Below are 22792 nucleotides of genomic sequence, written 5' to 3' on the forward strand. Positions count from 1 at the left end.
TTTATGAGGACACAGAGTACCCGATTCGATTGAATTGGGTGGATTTTTATCTGGAAGCCTTCCTATTCTTGTTCCTGACACCATATAAACTATCGCAACATAGCTCAGTCCTCTTCCTTAACTTTGACTCACTGCTCCCTGACCTGGTCTTAAACAAAGCTCGAGTTTCACTGACCAAGATAAAACCAAAAATTCACAGACCAAATAGAATAACCCTAAATCTGGGCATTCTCACCTCCCTTTGGAATGTTAACTAGCCTCCATCTTTTGGTGTCAGGTATGAGCGGCCAATTAATACTCGGGTAACCGAGCATGGATTTCTTTTACAATTAAAAGTGACTGTGTTCTCAGAAATGTTCATATGACTTTAGAGAGGCAACAGTTATCAGATGACACAATGCTAATTGGACAATTTTTATCAGGTCTAAACTTTCACCCACACACATAGTGCTGCTGCCCGTTTTGTTCTTGTCATGAGTGACCTGGCTATCATTCATGCCATCTAAAGTACGTGACATAGAATTTTAAATTTACATTTCTTCTGGTTATTATACTGTCTCCTTAAATTCCTTTATACTCTTTGTGGACTTTTCGAGGAGATTTCATGCCTGAGCTTCTGAGATATAAGTGGCATAAAGTAAACATGCAGCTATCATTTTGAGGTGTATGGCCATTCGCTGCTTGGTGGACCTGTTTGAGAAGACGAAAGAAAAATGTTGTGTGGCTGGGGTCTGTGGGTCAGAATTGGAAACATCTGCCCTGGCATGTAAGATTAACATTAGGAAATGTGACCAAATTGTGAAGAAATAACAAGTGATTTACTACCATCCTATGTCAGTGCTAGCATCCCTCAGCAGCACCAGTTCCCATAATCCTATTGCAGGGTACATTATCTGTCCGGTACTAAAAGAAGTTCTTCCCTTGAGAACCAAAACAGAACAAAGGCAGTTTAGGGAGCCAAATGATACTGGTTCTCTGCACAATAGTATATCTTTGCAGGCTATCTTAATGAGGTCTGAAAGTAAACTTGGGTAAATAATGCTTTGAGACTATGGAGTGTGGGAACTCAAGCTATCAGTGGAAATTGGAATCTTTAATAGTCTGACATGGGATAACTAGAGGCCGTGGGACACTTTGTCCTAAAATGCACTGTATACAGTGGCATTACCAGAACAATTTTGCGGTGTATTAGGCAAATATTTTTAAGCTTTTCTTCTTTAAATATTGTAGGCACAAAAGGCCTTTTATTTTTAAGGTGCTTCCGCATGGAGATGTATTCAGGGCTGTAATGTTAGCGCCTCTAAGGAGGGACCACATATAACACTTTTCATTATAACTTTTCAACATAATACACATCAGCCACAATCCTCTCCAACATAGCAAAAAGTTCAAGATAAACACATAAGGTCCCAAAAGCGAGACCTATTGGCTATGCCAATGCTTGTTCTATTTTGGCAGTGCATGGATAAGAGTGGATCCTCAGGGATACTGCAGGATCAAAGCATCACAAAGTAAAGGTCCTGATAGCTGAAGTTCCCTGAATTCACTCTTCTGACCCCATATTAAAACATCGACTAAACATACTATAAATGCGCAGCACTATTTATAGATCGTACTTTTTTTACTTTGAACATACATTAAATGTTTAATATTGGCCTATCCATTATTTTTCAGTATGAACAATGTGAATTATTTTTGGCTAGTCGACACGTACCAAAACATTTGCAGACTCGAATTTTAGGTCATCTTTACATAAGATTTCAAGGAAAGTGGTTTGACGAAGAAGAAATCCTCCAGGAAATGTCAGAACCGTTGAGGAAGGTTAGTGATAACTGCATGATTCGGATCTCAATATTAATTTTTGCTTTTAATGTTTTACCTTTTTTTAAAGACAGTTAGATTTTAGGAGATCACAGTCGTCTCCTGAAGGAATTTTTTATTATTTCTCTTGCAATTTACGTATTATAGCTCTCTAATTGCTAACTTTGAGGTTTCCCCAAAACCTTTGCATTTTTAAATATGTTTGAATATTATGTGAAACTCTTTCCCTGCAACCTTTCATACACATTTGATTATCAGTGGTTCTGTAGAGTATTTTTACGTTCACCATGTATCCAAAGGAAATCCTGTGAATGCTTTGTTAAAATGAGGATGTCTCATCCATATTCTCGATTAGCGAATTTGCCTTATGGTTCGTTAGTTTTTAGAAGTTACTTATTACAAGCTATCAATATTTTTTAAATTTCTTGTTAAGTAACAATTTCCTGTACATGGGATTTTTAGGTCTCGGCTGGCGAAAGCAGCGCGCATGCGCTGCTCTCGTCATACGACGGCTTCTTGGAATCAACATGGATTCCAAAGCTCACGGAGGCGGAGTTGAAGGCCGCCCATCTTTTTTTATTGGTTTGCCTCACCTCGCATGCAAAACGCCGGCTTCTGATTGTAAAGGAGGCTTTTTAGTCCCTCCTTGTTGCCGCCTTGTCTCCTTTTGGCCCCACCCACCGGGATTGGATCTTTTACCAGCAGCGGTACACACACTGTTTCATTAGTCGGTGTGCAGTGCACTTTTTTCTTTGCATTCGGATTCCTGTAAGAGTGTCGGCGAAAGATGCTCCCGGCGTGGAGTGTTCATGTCCGGCCTGGCAACCGGTTTTTGCAAGACGTATAGCTTGTCACTACGTCAGCAGTGCGTCACTGGAATCTGCGCTGGAGTCAGTGATGGTTTGTTGTAAAGTCAGTGAACGCAGGAGCAGGACTGTAACCTCGTAGACAACAGGGAAGCAAAGGTGGCCTTTAGTGCCTTGAACTCCCCGCAGTAACAGTCCGCTCATAAGAGCCTTTCTCTATCTAGATAGCACATTGGCTGAGTCGAACTAGCAAATCTCTGCTTTTGTATCTTTAAGCCAGGGTCACTTTGTTTTCATTCATTTCAGAACTTCTGTAAAAGCACATCGTGTGGAATCCAGCGCTACCGGAAGGGTGAAGGCACGGGCCTCATGAGTGGAATTTTGACATTTCATTAAGTGTCGTGAGCAGAGCGCTTAGATGCTGGATACGAGTACCTTTGCTTTAGGTAATAGCAGCAAATGGTATTTACAGCACATGGCAGCGGCTGACGCGCAGTTTGAAGCTCGATTTAAAAACACGTTGTTGTTATTATTTAAAAACACAAAGGTGAAAACCCTCAGGCACTCTGAGTGCATTTCATGCAAAGACTGCTCCATCCCTTGGGACGTCCTCCTAGGGGGCATGCGACACCCTCCCTGTCGCCTCTGTTTACATGTAGGAAGGAGTGGTCCAGGGTTCAAACGCTGAGGACAGATTGAAGAACTACTTCAGACGTGGTACATGCATCCTGGAGTCCATTGCGCAGACCCCCTAAAACATGTGCTTGTGTTTCGGGAGTGTGATCTTCATTATGCAGGTAGCTTGAATGCGACTGGCTAGGGTGTCTGACCCTAACCAGGGCCCTTGTGCATCAGTTTTGGTACTCACGAGTATCGTTTGATATGGGATGCACTAGCACTGTGTGCCCATGACTCAGGTGGAAAGATGACTCTGTGGTCACAAGTCACAATGGTGGCCTGTTTTCCCTGGGCCCTCAGACTCAAGGTAGTGCTGATAGCATGCACAGCCAGGGTGCCACAACGTGTCCAATCCATGCTGAGGACTTTCTACCCAGCAGAGAGGACCCCACACCACTGGCCCGCAGCAGAGCCCAACAACCATGCACACGTTTCATAACTGAAACTTTAGAGACAAAAAAGATGCTTTTTAGGTCTCGGCTGTCAAAAGCAGGGCGCATGCGCTGCTCTCAGGCCCCGGGGGCCCTCCGCTGACAGCAGCAATGCCACCTAGGGCCGGGCTGAAACACTGTCTTAAAGTGCACCCTTTGGGCCCATTGTGCAGAGAGATAAAAATGGCCCTGCTCCAGCTAGGTAGATAAAGGTGAGCCCAGACACAGCAGAAGTGGCAAGAGAGGGAAATGGCGTTGTAGCAGCTCATTGGTAAATTCACTGTAGTAAGCCAGGTGCGAGAAAAGCGTAACAATGGCCATTTAGGTATTCACAGTTCGATGTTGTTAGAAATGGGATCCCTGGCTGGCCAGGGCTTGCGCCAAAGTCAGTCAGAGACCACCACTCCCAAGTCAGGGCAAGGGAGTTACACGCCAGGATAACCCCTGCTCACCCTCTAGGTAACGTGGCGCGAGCAGCAAGGCTAAACTTGGAGGCGATGTGAGTTAAGTATTTGCGCACGCACCCCAGAAACAACACCGAAAGGCCCACCACAAAGGAAACTCCACACAAGGTTATTTAAAATTGCCTTTGTATTACACCAAAACACATTAGATAAAAACACACACTTTACAATGTACCAACAGGCACGGGCAGAATTTACAGGGGATATGTACAAGACAGGGTCACCTGGACCACTGTCAGGAATCAGCACTTTTAGAACTTAGCACTAGGTAGAATTAGCACTCAGAACATGGAATATAAATCACTGTAGCACAAATTAGAACATAAAGTACACAACCAGTAATCACTGGTAACCAGGACCTCACTAGCACCACCTGCACTAGGAGAAAAACAACCACCCAAGTATCACAATACCTGTAGGGGTGTAAGCACATAACACATGATGCATCAACAATACATTCAGAGGTGCAGGAAAGGAGAACACATGATGCATCAACAATACATTCAGAGGTGTAGCAATAACAATTGCGCAGTAATCACATTAACACAGAACTTACACCAAAAGTCCAGGGTCCAGGTTGCGCCACTGCGCCAAAATCTAAACGTAGCAGCTGCCCACTAATTGCTGGGCAGCTGAGGGACAGAACAGGGCCTAAACGCTGTAGCTGGCACTAAGTGCTGCACAGCTGGGGAAGGCCAGGGTAGGGACGAAGGAGGGCGACTCACTCCTAAGTCCAGAACATTGTCCCTAGGAAGGAAAAACCTAAACGGTGCAGCTGCCCACTAATTGCTGGGCAGCTGTGATTCAGCAAAACTGCGACAGGGCCCTCACTGGCCCTAGGACAAAAACTGCCACACGTGGGAGCCTTCTAGGCCCTAGGAATCAATACTGCGCAGAACGGTGGAGCCCTCTGCCTCTAGAAATGCATATTGCGCGTTTTGGAGCCCTCCAGGTTCTGGAAGCAAATATGTCCCCTCAACACTGAAGCCTGGGCTCCTCTGGGCCCGGTTGAACTTTTGGGTTCTCAAAATAATGTGTCACAAGGAGCCCTCTAGGCTCTAAAAATCATGGGGGGGGGGGCGGGGGAGCCATCTAGGCTCCTGAAGGAAACATGCCCCCTGTCGTGGGAGCCCCTCCTGGGCTCTAGGTGACCACGGGCCCCCGGGACCTCCATGGGGCCCCTGGTAGAGATGTCCAATCGTTGGAGCGGCCCACTGAGCACACGGGGCCGCTCTGACTCCGTGCCTGCACTGGCACAGCCAACACTTGGTCTCACGGAGCTTCCCCCCCCCCAGCCCTTCCTTACTCACCGGGCTTCTCGGGGAAGGCGACTCCTCTTCATCCGGCGCGGCTGCTCCTCGGAAGCGGCAGGCTTGCGGGGCTCTCCCACCTTCCGGGAGCCCCGCCTCACCTCGGCATCAATCTTCACCCGGTTCCCCATCTCGGGACCGGGACTCAAGGGGAAGCTGCAAGGCTCCGGACCAAACTCCTCTTCAGGGCGGCGCTGGCCAATCACAGCGCGGCGGCGGGCGGGACTTCCTCCGGCAAACCGGAAGTCCCACCCCGCGTCAGGCACCGTAGTGCCTGACTTCCTGTTTTGCGGCGTGAGGGCTGCGGCGGTGAATCTCGGGGGCATTTAAGAGGGGTGGGCACCCTCGAGATTAAAATAAAGCATAGAAGCGAGGTGGGCACTCAATAATGGACACATAAAAAGGGGTGGCACCCTTATATAAAAATAAAGTGCAACGAAGCACTCTGGGGCACAAAAAGGGCAGGAGCGCTTCCCTCAGAGGGAAAACGACAGCGCTCTGCCCAGGCAGGCAAATTAAAGCGCTCATGGGGCGCTAGGGGCAGCCACAGCCCTGGGGCAAGGACTAAGGCACAGCAGAAGGTCCTGGGCATCAGGAGGAGCATGCAGGGCCCAGGGGCCAGCGCACAGGGCAGGAGACAGCCCCCATGGCGGTCCCTCCTGGGCCCCACCAGCAGCAGCCCCCTCCTATCAGGATCCTGGAAGAGAACAACCTCTGTGGGGACACAGCCCCATTTTTATACTAGTAAATCCTTTGTTCTGGCACAGGGTGAGGGGAGAAACCAGTCGCAGCTGGTTGGTGAGCACTCATGATGTGCTCAATCACCCTTTTCATTCACTGGCAGGACTAGGGTCATCAGTCGCGCCACAGGGGGCGGAGCCAGCATTGTCTGGGGAAACCCCAGCCTCATTCAGGACACAGGTACACACCTCCCCAACCATCAGCATGCTAATCTCAGCACTCACCACTGGGCAGACCCATCCAGACATCCTGGAGCCTGGCATCCCAGCCAGCTCCAGCCAATCACACTCCAGCACCCTCCCAGCACACGTACATCAATGTCTAGAAGTGGCACTTCCCCACTAGACACATTCATGCCGCATACATCATCTCGCAGCATTCAATCACACGAGTCCACACATACCAGACTCGAGCCTGTACACCCCACGCATCAGGAACTACCAGGGACACATACATTCCCCATGCATTCCTATGGGAGGGCAGGCCTATCTCACCCACGCACTCAGGGAGCGCACGCACTTTACACTTCGCCACAGTGTCAAAGTGCGCAAAGACCAGAAATCACTATAATTCAAGACAAAAAGTTCAGGGGTGAACCTGCCAGAAGGCCCAAGTCCAACACAACCCCCTTCCAGCCAAAACGCAGGGTAGGCCAATCACCACTGTGATGGACTTCCCTGCTTGGGGCGATAGAACACGGACGCGGGCCCGCACTGCAGGGACACCCTCCGGTTCTACGCCACGTTGATCCATAAGCCAAGCATACTTAAAAAAAAACAGGCCCAACTAGGCTACCCCACTGGTACACCTTAGCTGTCCATGGCTAGGACCAGGCCCTAGGCCACCCAGATACCACTGGTCCATGCCAATCCACAGAGTGAGGGGTAGTAACCCCAGGCCTACAATAGCCATTCTCCACTCCCTTTCTCAGTGTAGTTCCAAACTACCACTGATCCTTCAACCTAGGGTCCGCACCCTCAGGCTGACCAGAGGTCACGGGCAAGAATGCCCCACCCTACCTCTACTTCTGAAGCACCCTCCAGAACACAACTCTCCTACCAGTTCGGGACCTTTACTCCCTCAGCAGCAGTGACCATGGTCAGACCAGCACAAGAACGGTGTAGTGAGGCGTTGCACTTTGCGGGTTGCCAGATGCGGCGCAGGCGGCGGCTCGCGGACCGCATCGAGACGGGGACGGCGAGCGGCATAGGCTGCGCGGCCGAAGGCAGACGCGGCTCAGTGCGGTGCCTACAGGACACCAGGCTGGTCAGGACAGATAGGTCACCGCTCCCTTAACTGGTCCACCACCTGGGATTCACATTCACCGCATGCACAGGGGTCAGACTCCCTCTGACCCTCTTCCAGAGTTCTGCACCCTCCCACTGTAGAACAGGGTCCCTCCACTAAAGGGAGGCCCCACCTACTCTCAGGGTAGTACCACAACACTCAGCCAAGCACCCTAAAGATCCCTGCTAGGCCTGTACCACCCCTTCTGGGAAACACAGGGTCTCTTCACTTAAGATGAGCCCCACCTGTGTTCACAGGGGTACCCCTAGAAGACAAACTGGCCAGGACACTGGCTACAGTCGCCCTGCCGTCCAGGACAGGCAACCACCTGAACCTGGCTCCCTAACCTAGGGACGCTACCCTTTGGTTAGATGCCTGGCGCACCAGGACTTCTACAAGTTGAAAACAAAAATCTAAGACTTTCTCTCCTCCTTCAGCAGCAAGGCAACCACTGCAGGTCAATCCCCCATACAGCTTCTCTTCAGGCAGGAGTCCCTTCTTGTAACTTCAGGACACTACGTACAGTTGCCCTTACGTCCAGATCCGGACACACCTGCTACTGGCTCCCCAACCGAGGGACGTACCCCTTTGGTCAGATGCCTGGCGCACCAGGACTTCCTTGAGGGTGACACAACTAATGTGTCGTGTACAAGTCTGCCTGACACTCAGGACAGAAGTGGCATCACCATGGTCACTCCCTGGCGACACAACCCTTCTGGCTGGCCCCTGACCCACTGGTTACTCCACTGGGGAACCTATCCCCCTTGCACCCCTCCATCTGGACTTCTGCACCCTCCCAACTGGAGCGGTACTGCCAGACACCAGAACTACTGGAACCCTGGTTACAGAGGTTCTACGTTCTCCAGACACTCTGGAAGATCCTCCTCAAATGACCTATTGGTACAGCCAGGCCCCCGACCTGACGTTCCCTTCAGAAACATTCCAGGCCCTGACACTGGGTTTCGGGCACCTGGAGACATGCAATCCCACCCACTCCTTCTCCTCTTGAGACAGGACGTGAGCCCCTACACCGAGACCTAGCTGGGCTACACTGAACCTCTTCCACCACGCTGGAAGACACCTCAGACACTCCTTTTGGAATCACTCCATCCCCTATGTCTCCCTCCTCCCAGAACATTACCAACTCCAAAATTCTGTCTCTAAACAGACCACAGAAATCAAAAGCAGGCTCCACTGTCTGCAGACGTTCTTGGGAAAAGTTTAACACACGGAACTTAGGTATCTGAGCAAAACAAGAGTACACAAGCATTCAGCAAGCTCCCCATCCAGAGAACTCACAAACACGTCCAGTGCCATACACCATTCATCCACACACACCCCTCCCCTGACTGGTAAGGCAGTTTCTACCACCCCTGACTTCTCAACCTGACCACACTTGACACAGGTACCATTACTCCAGGACAGGGACGGGGGACACATGCACTGGACACACCTATGCTGCCACCACTGGATCCCACACTTCTGGTGAATCCAGAAAACACACTGCACTTAGGGCGATGATCTACCCTCCCGAGCTAGGGACACCTAACTCAAAGTGCACAAGAAACACATTTCCACAGAAATGACATTTTCAGCAAACTTAAAACAATAATCCCCATAATGTGATTTATCTAAAATGCAGAGTTTTGTACTGCGGCCAGTTGCCACTGTGGTACAACGCAAACACAAATCCTTATCCTCACCGCTGCGTCCAATGTTAGAAATGGGATCCCTGGCTGGCCAGGGCTTGCGCCAAAGTCAGTCAGAGACCACCACTCCCAAGTCAGGGCAAGGGAGTTACACGCCAGGATAACCCCTGCTCACCCTCTAGGTAACGTGGCGCGAGCATCAAGGCTAAACTTGGAGGCGATGTGAGTTAAGTATTTGCGCACGCACCCCAGAAACAACACCCAAAGGCCCACCACAAAGGAAACTCCACACAAGGTTATATAAAAATAGCCTTTGTATTACACCAAAACACATTAGATAAAAACACACACTTTACAATTTACCAACAGGCACGGGCAGAATTTACAGGGGATATGTACAAGACAGGGTCACCTGGACCACTGTCAGGAATCAGCACTTTTAGAACTTAGCACTAGGTAGAATTAGCACTCAGAACATGGAATATAAATCACTGTAGCACAAATTAGAACATAAAGTACACAACCAGTAATCACTGGTAACCAGGACCTCACTAGCACCACCTGCACTAGGAGAAAAACAACCACCTAAGTATCACAATACCTGTAGGGGTGTAAGCACATAACACATGATACATCAACAATACATTCAGAGGTGCAGGGAAGGAGAACACATGATGCATCAACAATACATTCAGAGATGTAGCAATAACAATTGTGCAGTAATCACATTAACACAGAACTTACACCAAAAGTCCAGGGTCCAGGTTGCGCCACTGCGCCAAAACCTAAACGTAGCAGCTGCCCACTAATTTCTGGGCAGCTGAGGGACAGAACAAGGCCTAAAGGCTGCAGCTGGCACTAAGTGCTGCTCAGCTGAGGAAGGCCAGGGTAGGGACGAAGGAGGGCGACTCACTCCTAAGTCCAGAACATTGTCCCTAGGAAGGAAAAACCTAAACGGTGCAGCTGCCCACTAATTGCTGGGCAGCTGTGATTCAGCAAAACTGCGACAGGGCCCTCACTGGCCCTAGAACAAAAACTGCCACACGTGGGAGCCTTCTAGGCCCTAGGAATCAATACTGCGCAGAACGGTGGAGCCCTCTGTCTCTAGAAATGCATATTGCGCGTTTTGGAGCCCTTCAGGCTCTGGAAGCAAATATGTCCCCTCAACACTGAAGCCTGGGCCCCTCTGGGCCCGGTTGAACTTTTGAGTTCTCAAAATAATGTGTCACAAGGAGCCCTCTAGGCTCTAAAAATCATGGGGGGGGGGGGCGGAGGAGCCATCTAGGCTCCTGAAGGAAATATGCCCCCTGTCGTGGGAGCCCCTCCCGGGCTCTAGGTGACCACGGGCCCCCGGGACCTCCATGGGGCCCCTGGTAGAGATGTCCAATCATTGGAGCGGCCCACTGAGCACACGGGGCCGCTCTGACTGCACTGGCACAGCCAACACTTGGTCTCACGGAGCTTCCCCCCCCCCCAGCCCTTCCTTACTCACCGGGCTTCTCGGGGGAGGGGACTCCTCTTCATCCGGTGCGGCTGCTCCTCGGAAGCGGCAGGCTTGCTGGGCTCTCCCACCTTCCGGGAGCCCCGTCTCACCTCGGCATCAATCTTCACCCGGTCCCCCATCTCAGGACCGGGACTCATGGGGGAGCTGCAAGGCTCCGGACCAAACTCCTTTTCGGGGCGGCGCTGGCCAATCACAGCGCGGCGGCGGGCGGGACTTCCTCCGGCAAACCGGAAGTCCCGCCCCGCGTCAGGCACCGTAGTGCCTGACTTCCTGTTTTGCGGCGCGAGGGCCGCGGCAGTGAATCTCGGGGACATTTAAGAGGGGTGGGCACCCTCGAGATTAAAATAAAACATAGAAGCGAGGTGGGCACTCGCTAATGGACACATAAAAAGGGGTGGCACCCTTATATAAAAATAAAGTGCAACGAAGCACTCTGGGGCACAAAAAGGGCAGGAGCGCTTCCCTCAGAGGGAAAACGACAGCGCTCTGCCCAGGCAGGCAAATTAAAGCGCTCACGGGGCGCTAGGGGCAGCCACAGCCCTGGGGCAAGGACAAAGGCACAGCAGAAGGTCCTGGGCATCAGGAGGAGCATGCAGGGCCCAGGGGCCAGCGCACAGGGCAGGAGACAGCCCCCATGGCGGTCCCTCCTGGGCCCCACCAGCAGCAGCCCCCTCCTATCAGGATCCTGGAAGAGAACAACCTCTGTGGGGACACAGCCCCATTTTTATACTAGTAAATCCTTTGTTCTGGCACAGGGTGAGGGGAGAAACCAGTCGCAGCTGGTTGGTGAGCACTCATGATGTGCTCAATCACCCTTTTCATTCACTGGCAGGACTAGAGTCATCAGTCGCACCACAGGGGGCGGAGCCAGCATTGTCTGGGGAAATCCCAGCCTCATTCAGGACACAGGTACACACCTCCCCAGCCATCAGCATGCTAATCTCAGCACTCACCACTGGGCAGACCCATCCAGACATCCTGGAGCCTGGCATCCCAGCCAGCTCCAGCCAATCACACTCCAGCACCCTCCCAGCACACGTACATCAATGTCTAGAAGTGGCACTTCCCCACTAGACACATTCATGCCGCATACATCATCTCGCAGCATTCAATCACACGAGTCCACACATACCAGACTCGAGCCTGTACACCCCACGCATCAGGAACTACCAGGGACACATACATTCCCTATGCATTCCTATGGGAGGGCAGGCCTATCTCACCCACGCACTCAGGGAGCGCACGCACTTTACACTGCGCCACAGTGTCAAAGTGCGCAAAGACGAGAAATCACTATAATTCAAGGCAAAAAGTTCAGGGGTGAACCTGCCAGAAGGCCCAAGTCCAACAGATGATAACGGCATAATAGGCAGCTCATTGGTAAACGTCCTGAATACTCATTAGTGCAAATGCCGGCTTAAAATTATAGTCAGTAAAGACAGGTTGAGGGTTAAAGTACCTTAGAAATAAAGACAGTGAAGATGTGCTCAAAGTAAAGGAAGTTCTGTAGTAAAGTCGGCAAAGACGGATTTAAGGTACAGAGCCCAACGTGCGGCTAGGTGGGTGATTGCACATTAATACGCTTCCGGTGCTGGGTCACCCCTCTGCTCCCTGTCACCCCTGTGCACTATGTCATCGGCTTTGAGAGAGTTATAGGGTTCTGGGTAATATGGAAGCAGCATCGGGCCCTATTCTGAATATTATCTGCCCAATGAGCTGTGTAGGGCTTTGGGTCATAAGAATCCCCTTCAGGGAGCTATATGGGGCTCTAGGAAGTATGCAGCCTACTCTGAAAGTGTTAAGGGGCTCTAGGCAGGAAGGTAACTGTGGGCTGGGCCATATGTAACTGGGCAGTGCAGTAGTATAGAGCGTTATACAATATGTATCTGGCCCGAGCAGCTTGGTGGTATACAAACATTATGTGTCAGCCCGTCAACATTCTTAGAAAGACGAGTTACCAAATTCCCAAGCCTGTCTGCTCATTTGAGCATCTCCCTGTTTGTCATCATCCAGGCTACCCGCCAGTTTTGCTTTCTCGACTCGCTGCCTTTCTGTCTGCATCCCTCTCCTCCTTGCCTGCCTATCTGTGTGCCCGTTCGTTTTTCATGCCTGTTTGCTTACTTTGCCTGCACGTCTTTCTCAATATCTTTGCTTCTGCTTGCCTCCCTGTTTGGCTTTCTTGCCTGGCAGGCTGGCAAGCCAAACAGGGAGGTGCCTGTTGACCGTTAAACTGTCTCTTCGCACGGTTATATGTCTTTTCACCGCTTCCCAAGTGTCTGTGATTGCGCTCTCACCTTGAGAGTACGTTGCTCTAGTACACTTTGGTTACCTGATCAGTAGGCGCAAGCTTGATTAATCATCTGCCTGCCACTCACCGCCTCCGAAACCCTGTTAAGTGATTCCCACAATACCTCAAAGTGAAAGTGTAAGTGCGCCTTTAAAGTAATTTCACACGCACATCCGGAGCCCACTTACCCCACCAAATCAGTTCCTCGTGCAGGTCGAAGGCAACACAGCAATGAGCATAGATTCACAATGAAGCTTCCCTGACACGAATACATTGATTGCCAAAGGCAATATTGACCACTCCCCTGCCTCTTCTGTAGGTCCGCGTGTGACCAGAGCCAGTTTTCACCACGCACCCAGTCTGTTGCCATCTGAGCAATAGGGTCAGTATGGAACACTAACTCTCTGCTTCTTCCCCAGAGGGCCATCTGACCATTGGAAGCCAAGTACTACTGTCCTAGATAGGGTTCAGTTATAAATACTTCCCCCTTGTGAGAGTGTTCATAACAAACACCATTAAAACAAGCACTGAAAATGCAATAGGTCTCGCCTTTTATTAAGTTAAAGCCATTTGCTTTGCTAATGGTATTGTATAGCATAGCAAATGGCTTTAACTTAATGAAAGGCAAGACCTATTACATTTGTAATGCTTATTTTAATTGGCATCTTTTCAGAACAGTGTTTGGCAGTGTTTCCATTGGTAGACCTAAGTCTCGATTTGCTGTGATTGTTTATTGTGATACAAAAAATAATGGTTCTAGACCTTCATTTGTGTGTCCCGAATTTAAGTGTTATTGGCGAAGATGGTCCACATGGTTAAAGGACCGTTGTTAAATGCCATCGGTAAATGCAGTATGCAGTCAATGCCGAAGCTTCAATGCGTCTGAGTCATCGTCCGTATTCCGCCTCGTGCAGCTGGATGCACGAGGCGGGATACGGATGCCGACTCAGACACACCTACCGGCTTAGCTGACTTGAAACTTTCGCAATACTTGCTTGCATGTGCAATCACCAACGGAATTGCCCACATGGTTCTGGAACTTATGTTGACCGTCTCATCCTTAGATTGACAAGGAATTCACATCCCGCAAGTCACTGCGGGTATGTGACAGGGTCTCATACCTATTCAGGTTGCCCCAGACTGTCCTGAAGAAGACCCGCAAGACCAAGGTTCAAACCACCCTCCTGGCCATAAGACGGGTCGAAACCTCAACGCCCCCTTGAATAGCCTGAACCACAAGCCCATCCGCAAAGTGCCACATAAGAATATATTTCTGTGTAAACTAAAATTGTAAAGAAATAAGGTTGTTTACTGTAAACGTGAACAGGCCCGAAAGGACGGTGAATTACAACCAGTCCAACTTATAAATGTGTTAAGTTTCTTCCCATGTCACTGCCTTGAATATTCTCCTTCACTACCTCCACACCAGAGCACCCTCTTTTTTGCACGTTCCCTCTGGAGCAACCTACCTTTCCCCTTAATGTTAATATTAATATTAATATTAATATTAATACTATACAGTCAATTTATTGTTTATTCACCATTTGATATGAGAATAAAACTCTTGGTGCAGTAGACCATGGTTTGTTGCACTTCTTCCTTTGTTTTGAAATAATGTATTGAGTACTGTGAGCTGATAAATTATTTAACAGATGCTCATGAAATTATCTACCAAATATACTAACAGGAGATTTGATTTGTGTCATTTTCCAAATGAAGGTCTAGGACCATTGTTTTTTGTATTGTACTGTGCCCAGGTCCGTGACCACTATTGGGTTACCCCATTTTTGTAATGGTGATTGTTTATTGAGCAATCACATCAATAATCGGGGCAGTTGTTTTTTTCTCCAGAATTGGATCTTTCATAGATTCACGTTTGATTATTTCCCGCCTTCAGGCTGGGAGGCTCTACAGTAAAGGTTTAAAATAGTGTTAAGGAAACAACTCGATTTAATAAGGGAAAGGCAGTCTTCACTTAACTAGCTCAGTCCACACGCTTAATAAGGATTTAGGTGTCCAATCACATCATTATTGGTGGTCTCTATGATCTGAGTTCCTCTGGGTTTTTCCTTTATGTAGGCACCATCACAGGTAATATATTCAACAAGGAGCACAGAGGGAAAAAGAAAAACAGGTCGCCCTCCACTCAAAATCTATTCATACACAAAGACCTGATTTCTGAGGCGTCTAATTTCCAAACACTACCTCTAAAACGAATGCAAATTGCTGTAATTTTCTACTTTTTATCTACTCCTCTTTTTCTTATTCTTTATGAGGTAGTTGCATCACGTTTCTCGTCTCTAATTAAAAACATATTTTTGCAACTGGCAGTCCACTGACAGGTGAAGACTGAAGTCATTCCAGAAAGGACTCTGTGTATATTCAATACCACAGTGATATCCTGAATACGTAGGCAAATATTGTGAAGAAAAAACACCTATATTTGTGAAAAATTGTGGAAAAACAAAATGACCCCTCATGTGCGCACCACCAACGGGTTCACTGGTAGGTACTCACCAGCTGTGCCCACTTTTATCATCATCGGTGGTCATTTTGTTGAAAAGAAAAAGGTGTCCAAAAGAAACTTAAAAAACCTCAAGTGCAGTGAAGTGTTTAGATCACATCACATATTGTGACCAAAAGTGGTTAAAATTGACATACACACTCCTGTCGCAATCACTTTATTATTTATTGAGTACGTGCTGTCAAATTAAAATAGGCAGGTTTCTATTCATTTTTTTTTTTTGGTTTTTAGAAGACCTTTATTATGCAGAAATTGGACATCATACATTTCACATTTCACGGCTCACAGAGGCCACCTGAGCATAGAACAATCTGGCAAATTTTGAACAGGATGACACAGCCATTCAGCCGACAACCCGGGGGTCCGGCGGCGAGTCTCTTGAGATAACATGTGCAGCCATCTGTTGTCTGGCTATATAAGCGATAGATCTTATGGTTTTGTGGTTTTTTATCAAAATTCGCTTTGCAATGTGCACCCAGCAGTGGTGCCATGATGGTAGTCTCCCAAGTTTCCGCAGGCAGTGTAAGAGTCAGCTGTGGTTAGTCGGTAATGGGGAGGGGATCGGCAATAGATGTGTCACCAATGCTGAGTCTGCATTGCTGTCCGTGAAGTGGCAAAATGTGTAGTAGTATAGCTCACTGAGGCACAGGAGCAAGCAGGTATGTTCAACAGGGTTAGTCTGCAGCCATGTTGGTCAAGGCTCAAATATCCAGCTGTAGGGAGCCTATGTGCCTTCCCAGTTACGTTATTGGGAGGGCGCTAGGGACGTGGCAGCAGCTAATATACAAAGCAGCAAATCCATGTCTAACACATGCGAGGCCGAGTGTCAGTTCGTACCTTTTGTAGTGTGTGAGTGGCATCGCGGCTCCGCAATGTGCGGGTAGTATGAGGTCATTGAGGGATTGTTTCCTGATAGTGACGTGCTGCATCTAGTGTCCTCATTTGAAGGAAGGAATGGGGTCTGGTCAGGGAACATGACCAGCAAACAAACTGTTCCCTATGCCTATACAATGGCTGGGAAAACCGGGGGTTGGGAAGGTGAGAAAGGCAAGGGAAGGGAAAGGGGGAGATCGGCGCGGGTGCTAGTGTGGGGCATCGATTGTATAGTGGGGCTTGGGAAGGCTTCCTGTAATGTAAAGGGAGAGATGGAGGGGGGGGTTTTAGTCCCGGCCTGGGGCTGGTAGGCGTTGCCTGCAATGTAGAGTCTGAGTGTAAGCTGGCGTTTCGCGGGGCGTTGGCGCAGTCCGTCTATATGGTAAGCAATCCCCTGCAGGGGGAGGGGAGGGGGGGCCACCTCCCTTTTAGTATCCACAGTTGGCGCGGGCAGGCCGGGGCCAGGGCAGCGATGTACACTCAGTGTCCCGAAGGCGTTCAGTGTTAGGCAGGTTTCTATTCATGCATACCATTCCCAACGCCAACATGTTTCTTTGCCACAGTAATCTTTGGCAAATTCTTCAGGGCCAGAAACTTCGCCAAAGCATAGTTGGACACACCGTTATGGTAGACTGTCAATTGTAAAAAACAAACAACACACACATCACTTTACAACACTTTCCTTGCTGCTAATATCAGAAAAAGGTTATATGTTGTGGATTAATATTAGTCATAGTTACCCTCAAATAGCCTCTGTCTTTCATACCAGCTTTTATGCATGAGGTCACATGGACAAACTCCTCTCATGAGTCCTCCTATAGGATTGACTATTCAATTTTGATGTCAATCTAAAACATTGCCCGGGAAAGAAAGAAACCATTTCAGGCAATAATATGCGTGTATGCACCCACGGGCTTTACCATTACGGAAAAGGAAAGACAGACATACAGGGCACTGGTGTCTCTCACTACCGGCAGCTGGTATTGCCAGTTTTCATGTTCGTTCGCGATGTAGGTTAAAAGTATTGTAACGCCTATTAATATATGTGTTCATCCATACTCCCAAATGCTGAAGTCTAATTACGGCATGTATCTCATACACCTCAATACCTTCCTAATTTAACCAGGGAGCCAGCCTCCTTGTGTAGCCTTTAAAGTGGCAGTACCCCAATTATTTCTTAGAAATTCTCCTAGAGCTTCTCGCATATCTCTGTAGAAATCAGAGTTTTGCAGTGCTTCCAGCCTCATGTTGCAATGTATGCCTTGTACTCTTGCCACACACATTGTAGGCAGTGAGAGAAGTGACCAAAAAGGTTCCTACTATTTCAAAGCAAATTCAAGCATCTAACTGGCGAGTATATTCTGCTATAGGACAAATAGGTGGGGGGTGTAAGAAGAATAGATCTATTCACCAGGTGGTGTTCACTTCCTATGTCTCTGGGCTCCAATCTATCAAAGGTTTCCAAGAGTTGCTCTGTGTGCTTAGAAGCTGGGCCGACCTTAGAAACATATTTATTTCCCAGTTTCTATGCATACTCCAAACCCTTTGGAGCAAAATAAGTAGTACCAGTCCACCCTCTATTTTGAGCTATTTTATTGTTTCTAAAGAGTTTAAATGGGTTTCTTGGTGGGAATAGCCGCATCCGAATATCTGCAACTGACAACTACTGAAGAGCAGGTCCTAGAGAAAGGCCTGGGCTTTGTTCCCACAGCGCAATCAAACAAGTTCAGACTGCACTGTGAACTCACCGATTTCTTCAGGAAATTGAAACTAAAGGCCTTCTTTGAAGGAAAGGAAGACCCTAATGCAGACCTTCAGAAAGGCGATACTGGTCTCAGACTAAAGTCTACTTTCACACCACCCCCTTACACAGTACCAGCAGCTATTATAGCCTTTGAGCAGGCTGTATTTCAAGATCTGGAGACTTGCCAGGAACCCACCACTTATGGGAATTTCAGCACCGAAGAGTATAAAGCACTCGAAACCCTAAAAAACAACACCAAGATTACTATCAAACCCGCAGACAAGGGAGGAGGTATTGTCATTCAGAACACCACTGACTATGAGAAAGTCTGTCAAGATATACTGGATGACACTACAAATTACACACCCCTGAACCATGATCCTTCTGCGGATCTCCAAAACCGCATTACCAACATGGTCAAAGAGGCTGAACAGAATGGGCAGCTATCTAAAAATGAGGCGGATTTCTTATCAACCAACAAAGGCATTGTCCCTTATTTTTACACTCTTCCTAAAACCCATAAGAATAAGCGGCCGCCACCGGGCCACCCAATAGTTTCAGGCATTGGGTCTCTACTGGAACCCCTTTCGACCCTCTGCGATTATTTTTTAAAACCGATCATTCAAAAAACCCCTACATACTTAAAGGATACCAAGAGCCTGCTCCATCTTTTACAAATCATGTCCTTCGAAGCGGACTCAGTGTTATTGGCTACTCTAGACATAGAGAGCCTATACACGAGTATCCCTCAAGACGAAACGATCAAAGTATTGAGCTCAGCCCTGGATTCAGCTACCTGGGAGTACACTACTCCAAAAGAGTTCATAGTAGACTGTGCAACCATTGCGCTCAAAGAAAACTTCTTTAAATACAAAGGACAATTGTACATCCAGTGCTCTGGTACCTCTATGGGCAGCACTTTTGCCCCTAGTGTGGCGGGCCTTTATGTCTATGATTTTGAGGCCAGATACATCCTACCCACAGACAACCCCTTTGCAACCAACATCTTCTTTTGGAAGCGCTACATAGACGACGTGCTCCTTATCTGGCAAGGGAGCATGGAGCGTCTGATGGAATTCCTAGGATGGATCAACACTGTTGACAGGTACCTCAGGTTTACCCACACAGTGAGCACGACTGAAGTGGTATTCCTCGACGTAGTGGTTACCAATACCGGAACGTCATTGACCACCAGAACTCATTACAAAGCAACCGCGAAAAACAACCTTCTTGAATTTACCAGCTTTCACCCATGACCGCTAAGGGAAAACCTGCCCTACGGACAATATTTGAGGATCAGACGCAAATGTAGCAGCATTCATGACTTCAAGCAACAATCTGCAGACCTTACAAATAAACTACAAAGGAGAGGTTACCCCAACCATATCCTGAACAAAGGCCTGAAACGGGCACGTAATCAACCTCGTGAAGCCTTATTAGAACCATCTGAGAGGTCTCCGGAGGAACCACCCCTGACCTGCGTCACTACCTACAGCAGCCTGTCCAATCTGATGAAAAAATCTATCAATAAGAATTGGAAAATTATCACCAGTACTAAGAAGACCTGGCAAAAACCAATCTTCTCATTCAGGAAGGGGAGAAGTTTGAAAGATTCCTTGGTGCACACCAGACCTAAGGAAACCACTGTCATGCCCACACGCAGTATCACTGATGCATGGAACCTACCGAGGGTCACAGGACACTTCCCATGCTCCAACTGTAGCGTGTGTCACCTAACGGTAGCAACAAAATCCCTATCGTTGGAACCTGGAAAAACATGGTGGCAAAAATCACACACGAATTGCAACTCTTCCAATGTCGTCTATTTGATTACATGCCCCTGCATGCGACGATATGTGGGGATGACAACAAGGAAAATCAAGCAGAGGGTGTGTGAACATAGAAGCAACATCAGGTGCCGAAAATCCACAACCAAAATGAGCGACCACTTTCTACAGGCCAATCACACCACCAACGATTTAAGGTGGACAATCATTGAACAACTGAATGAGGGTTCTAACATTGCAGAGAGACTCTTTGAGAAAGAACAGAGATGGGTGTACCGCCTCGGTACCCACCATAACGGCCTTAATGACGATATACCTTGGGCCTCGGTCCTCAAGTAACTGCAGTCTGACTATGCATTGATCAATAATCTGTTACCCTGACTCTAGGCACCTTACATTGCGTAAGAGGGTTACCTACTTGAACTCCACATGGTGTGTTGAAGCCCATGTATTGGTATTCTCTGTGAACCAGTTTACCACATGAACAAGCTCCTTCTTGCGGGGTACCTAACACACACCGCTGTTGCCTTTTACATCACTTGGTGGAACTTATGCAATCTGATGGAGCCCATTGATTGGGAGCTTGGATATACAAAAAGACCTCCGTATAGTAACTTGGTCCGTATTCCAGGATACCCCATACCGACATATTGACCATCTGTGTGCTTGCACTGGATCACAATCGGGTCCTACAGTCAACCTTTTGCCCTATTTCTGCTCGTTGACTTGTCACCAACGTTTTAATTAATTAAGTGTTTCCGCTCTATGTTGAGACATATAAGAGACTTCCATACAGTATTTTGGTCCGTATTTTAGGATACCCCACACCTGCACACTGACCATCTGTGTGCCTGCACTGGATTACTATCGGGTCCAGTAGCTACCTATTTTCCCCACTTACCTGTCACCAACGTGATATGTAATAAAGTTTTTCTGCTTTGGACTGATATGAGCAATTCAGCGCGTTAGTCTTTACTGGAGATACGGCACTGCTACCTACCACGGCACCACCGGCTATTGGCTGACACCATGCTGGCGCTCCGCAGCACGCCCACTCCGGAAACGCTAGCGCGCTCGCCCTGCTCTTGCTACTTATTCCGCTCACCAGAACCGGGCTCCCATCGTCGAGACCCGGTTCAGAGGGAACGTGCAGGTTTACATACGGGTGCCTGGCGTCGCGGGCGTGAGTACTTCTGAGTCCACATGATTGATACCAGCTAAGTACTATTTATGGATCCTTTTAAGTTTGTTCCCTTGTTCGTTTCTGCTTGCAGGGTGTGCCAAATACGCCATCACCCCCCTCCCGAGGTCTATGTGGTGATATTCGCTCACCTTTCAAGTGAGAACCATCGCCTCTTTGTTATCTTAACGCGGGGATAGGGGTCACCGGCCTTTGGCCCATTGATCCGCCTGTGACACATGCAGCGCGCCTCGCGTTGCTTAAGGGCTTACAACTAAAGCCTATCTGTCCTTCATAGTAACACTTATTCCCTTGGCCCCCTCTGGCGCATCGAAGCAAACACGCGCTCCTGTGGGCAACTTTCAATGCCCCACCGGTACGGGCAATTTACTTTGATCGTCATTGCACCGACCTGCTGTCTCTGATGCAGCTCATCACACACCCTCAGGCGGAGTCACTATCTCTAAAGCTAGTGTATTGATGTGTGTGTCTGTCGGTCCACTCGAGCACAAGTCACATTTTCATTACTCACAAACTCTTGAGCATAAACTAATTGTTTGTCTGTCTCTTTATGTTTGTGTGTGTTGTTTGCTTCCACAGGTGCATTTTAATTTTTGGAGTCTCTTCAATCCAGAGACACTAAGGGGTTCCTACCACCAATATATTTTATTTGTGTGGCCCCCTTTCATTTGAACTTATTCAGACGACTTTTAACTTTCATGTCCCTTGGTAGGGTGGGCCTTACCGTGTCCATACCGCAGGGGTATAATTCACCATAGGTCCTGACGAATGCCAGGTTAATAATACCGACATTGGCAGAAACATGTTGACCATCACTTAAGAGTATTGGAAACAGACCATTCTAATTAGTTGGCCTAGTTTTCCAACACATTTTTAATATGTCTTTTTGATCAGCCATTAAATCAGTTTTTGATACAATAAAGACATTTTTAAACTCACCACTTCACATTTTCCTTATTCACGTAGTTTATCATTTAGCTCCCACATCTTCACATTACCCGCTCCGCAGTAAATCTGGCGTTGAAGCACACTGGGGTGGCATTCGGTCACTCCCAGTGGGGCCCGATGATGAAGCATGTCACCGACCAGGTCGGTGAGTGAGGGCTTTCTAAACACACCAAATAGGTGTTGTTTGCCTATTTGCTCGAATACCCTTGTGTTTTCTAACAAATAACACTCTTTCATTGTTGTTCATAATGGGAATATCCATGCACCCTGACTTTTCAGGAAGAGAATGCTCTGTAATGCTTTGTATATTTATTCAACCCTTTGAAATGCCAGTTCATCAATTGTAATCCGAAAGTCATGTAAGGACTGGGGCAGCACTATAACAAATACAGAATAGGTGCCTTTCCTCATCTTTCTTTCCATCATTTTTACCTAACTCTGTATCTTCTGTTCTATCTAAGAACACATATAAACACTAATTACAAGAAAAGAGAATCCCTCCTCCTACCTTAGAAACTAGAACCACAGTGGTTGAAGCATTCATCAAAATTAACAAACCTGCAAAGTACCGTTTGTCAGGAATCAAATCTCCCTCAACCTAAAATCAGATCAAAGATCAAAAAATTAACCCATTAGCAGAAAAAAACAAGCTGGTACTTCAAAAGGGCCACCTCCGTCTCAGAAGAAGATTTCTCAAATGCACCTGCAACCAGTCTATTTACAGTCCAAGTAGAACA

The 22792-nt window shown here is 48.0% G+C and overlaps 1 protein-coding gene across 6 annotated transcripts in view; it reads left to right on the plus strand.

The window, feature by feature from the left end:
* LOC144761611 (potassium/sodium hyperpolarization-activated cyclic nucleotide-gated channel 1-like) overlaps window positions 1-22792 on the plus strand; it is a 1852618-nt gene that overhangs the window by 1232703 nt on the left and 597123 nt on the right. For 5 of the 6 annotated variants that reach the window (XR_013595810.1, XR_013595808.1, XR_013595809.1 and 2 more), the window contains exon 8: window positions 1675-1821. The exons of the other annotated variant lie outside the window; for it this stretch is intronic. Coding sequence is in view for 2 of the 5 variants with exons in the window: in XM_078646912.1 (XP_078503038.1) it covers window positions 1675-1821 (147 nt within the window). In the remaining 3 variants the exon portion in view is untranslated. The remainder of the gene's footprint in view (window positions 1-1674; window positions 1822-22792) is intronic. 6 annotated transcript variants of the gene reach the window in all.

Source organism: Lissotriton helveticus, chromosome 6, assembly GCF_964261635.1.
Source record: "Lissotriton helveticus chromosome 6, aLisHel1.1, whole genome shotgun sequence".
In the NCBI taxonomy this organism is placed as follows: Eukaryota; Metazoa; Chordata; class Amphibia; order Caudata; family Salamandridae; genus Lissotriton; species Lissotriton helveticus.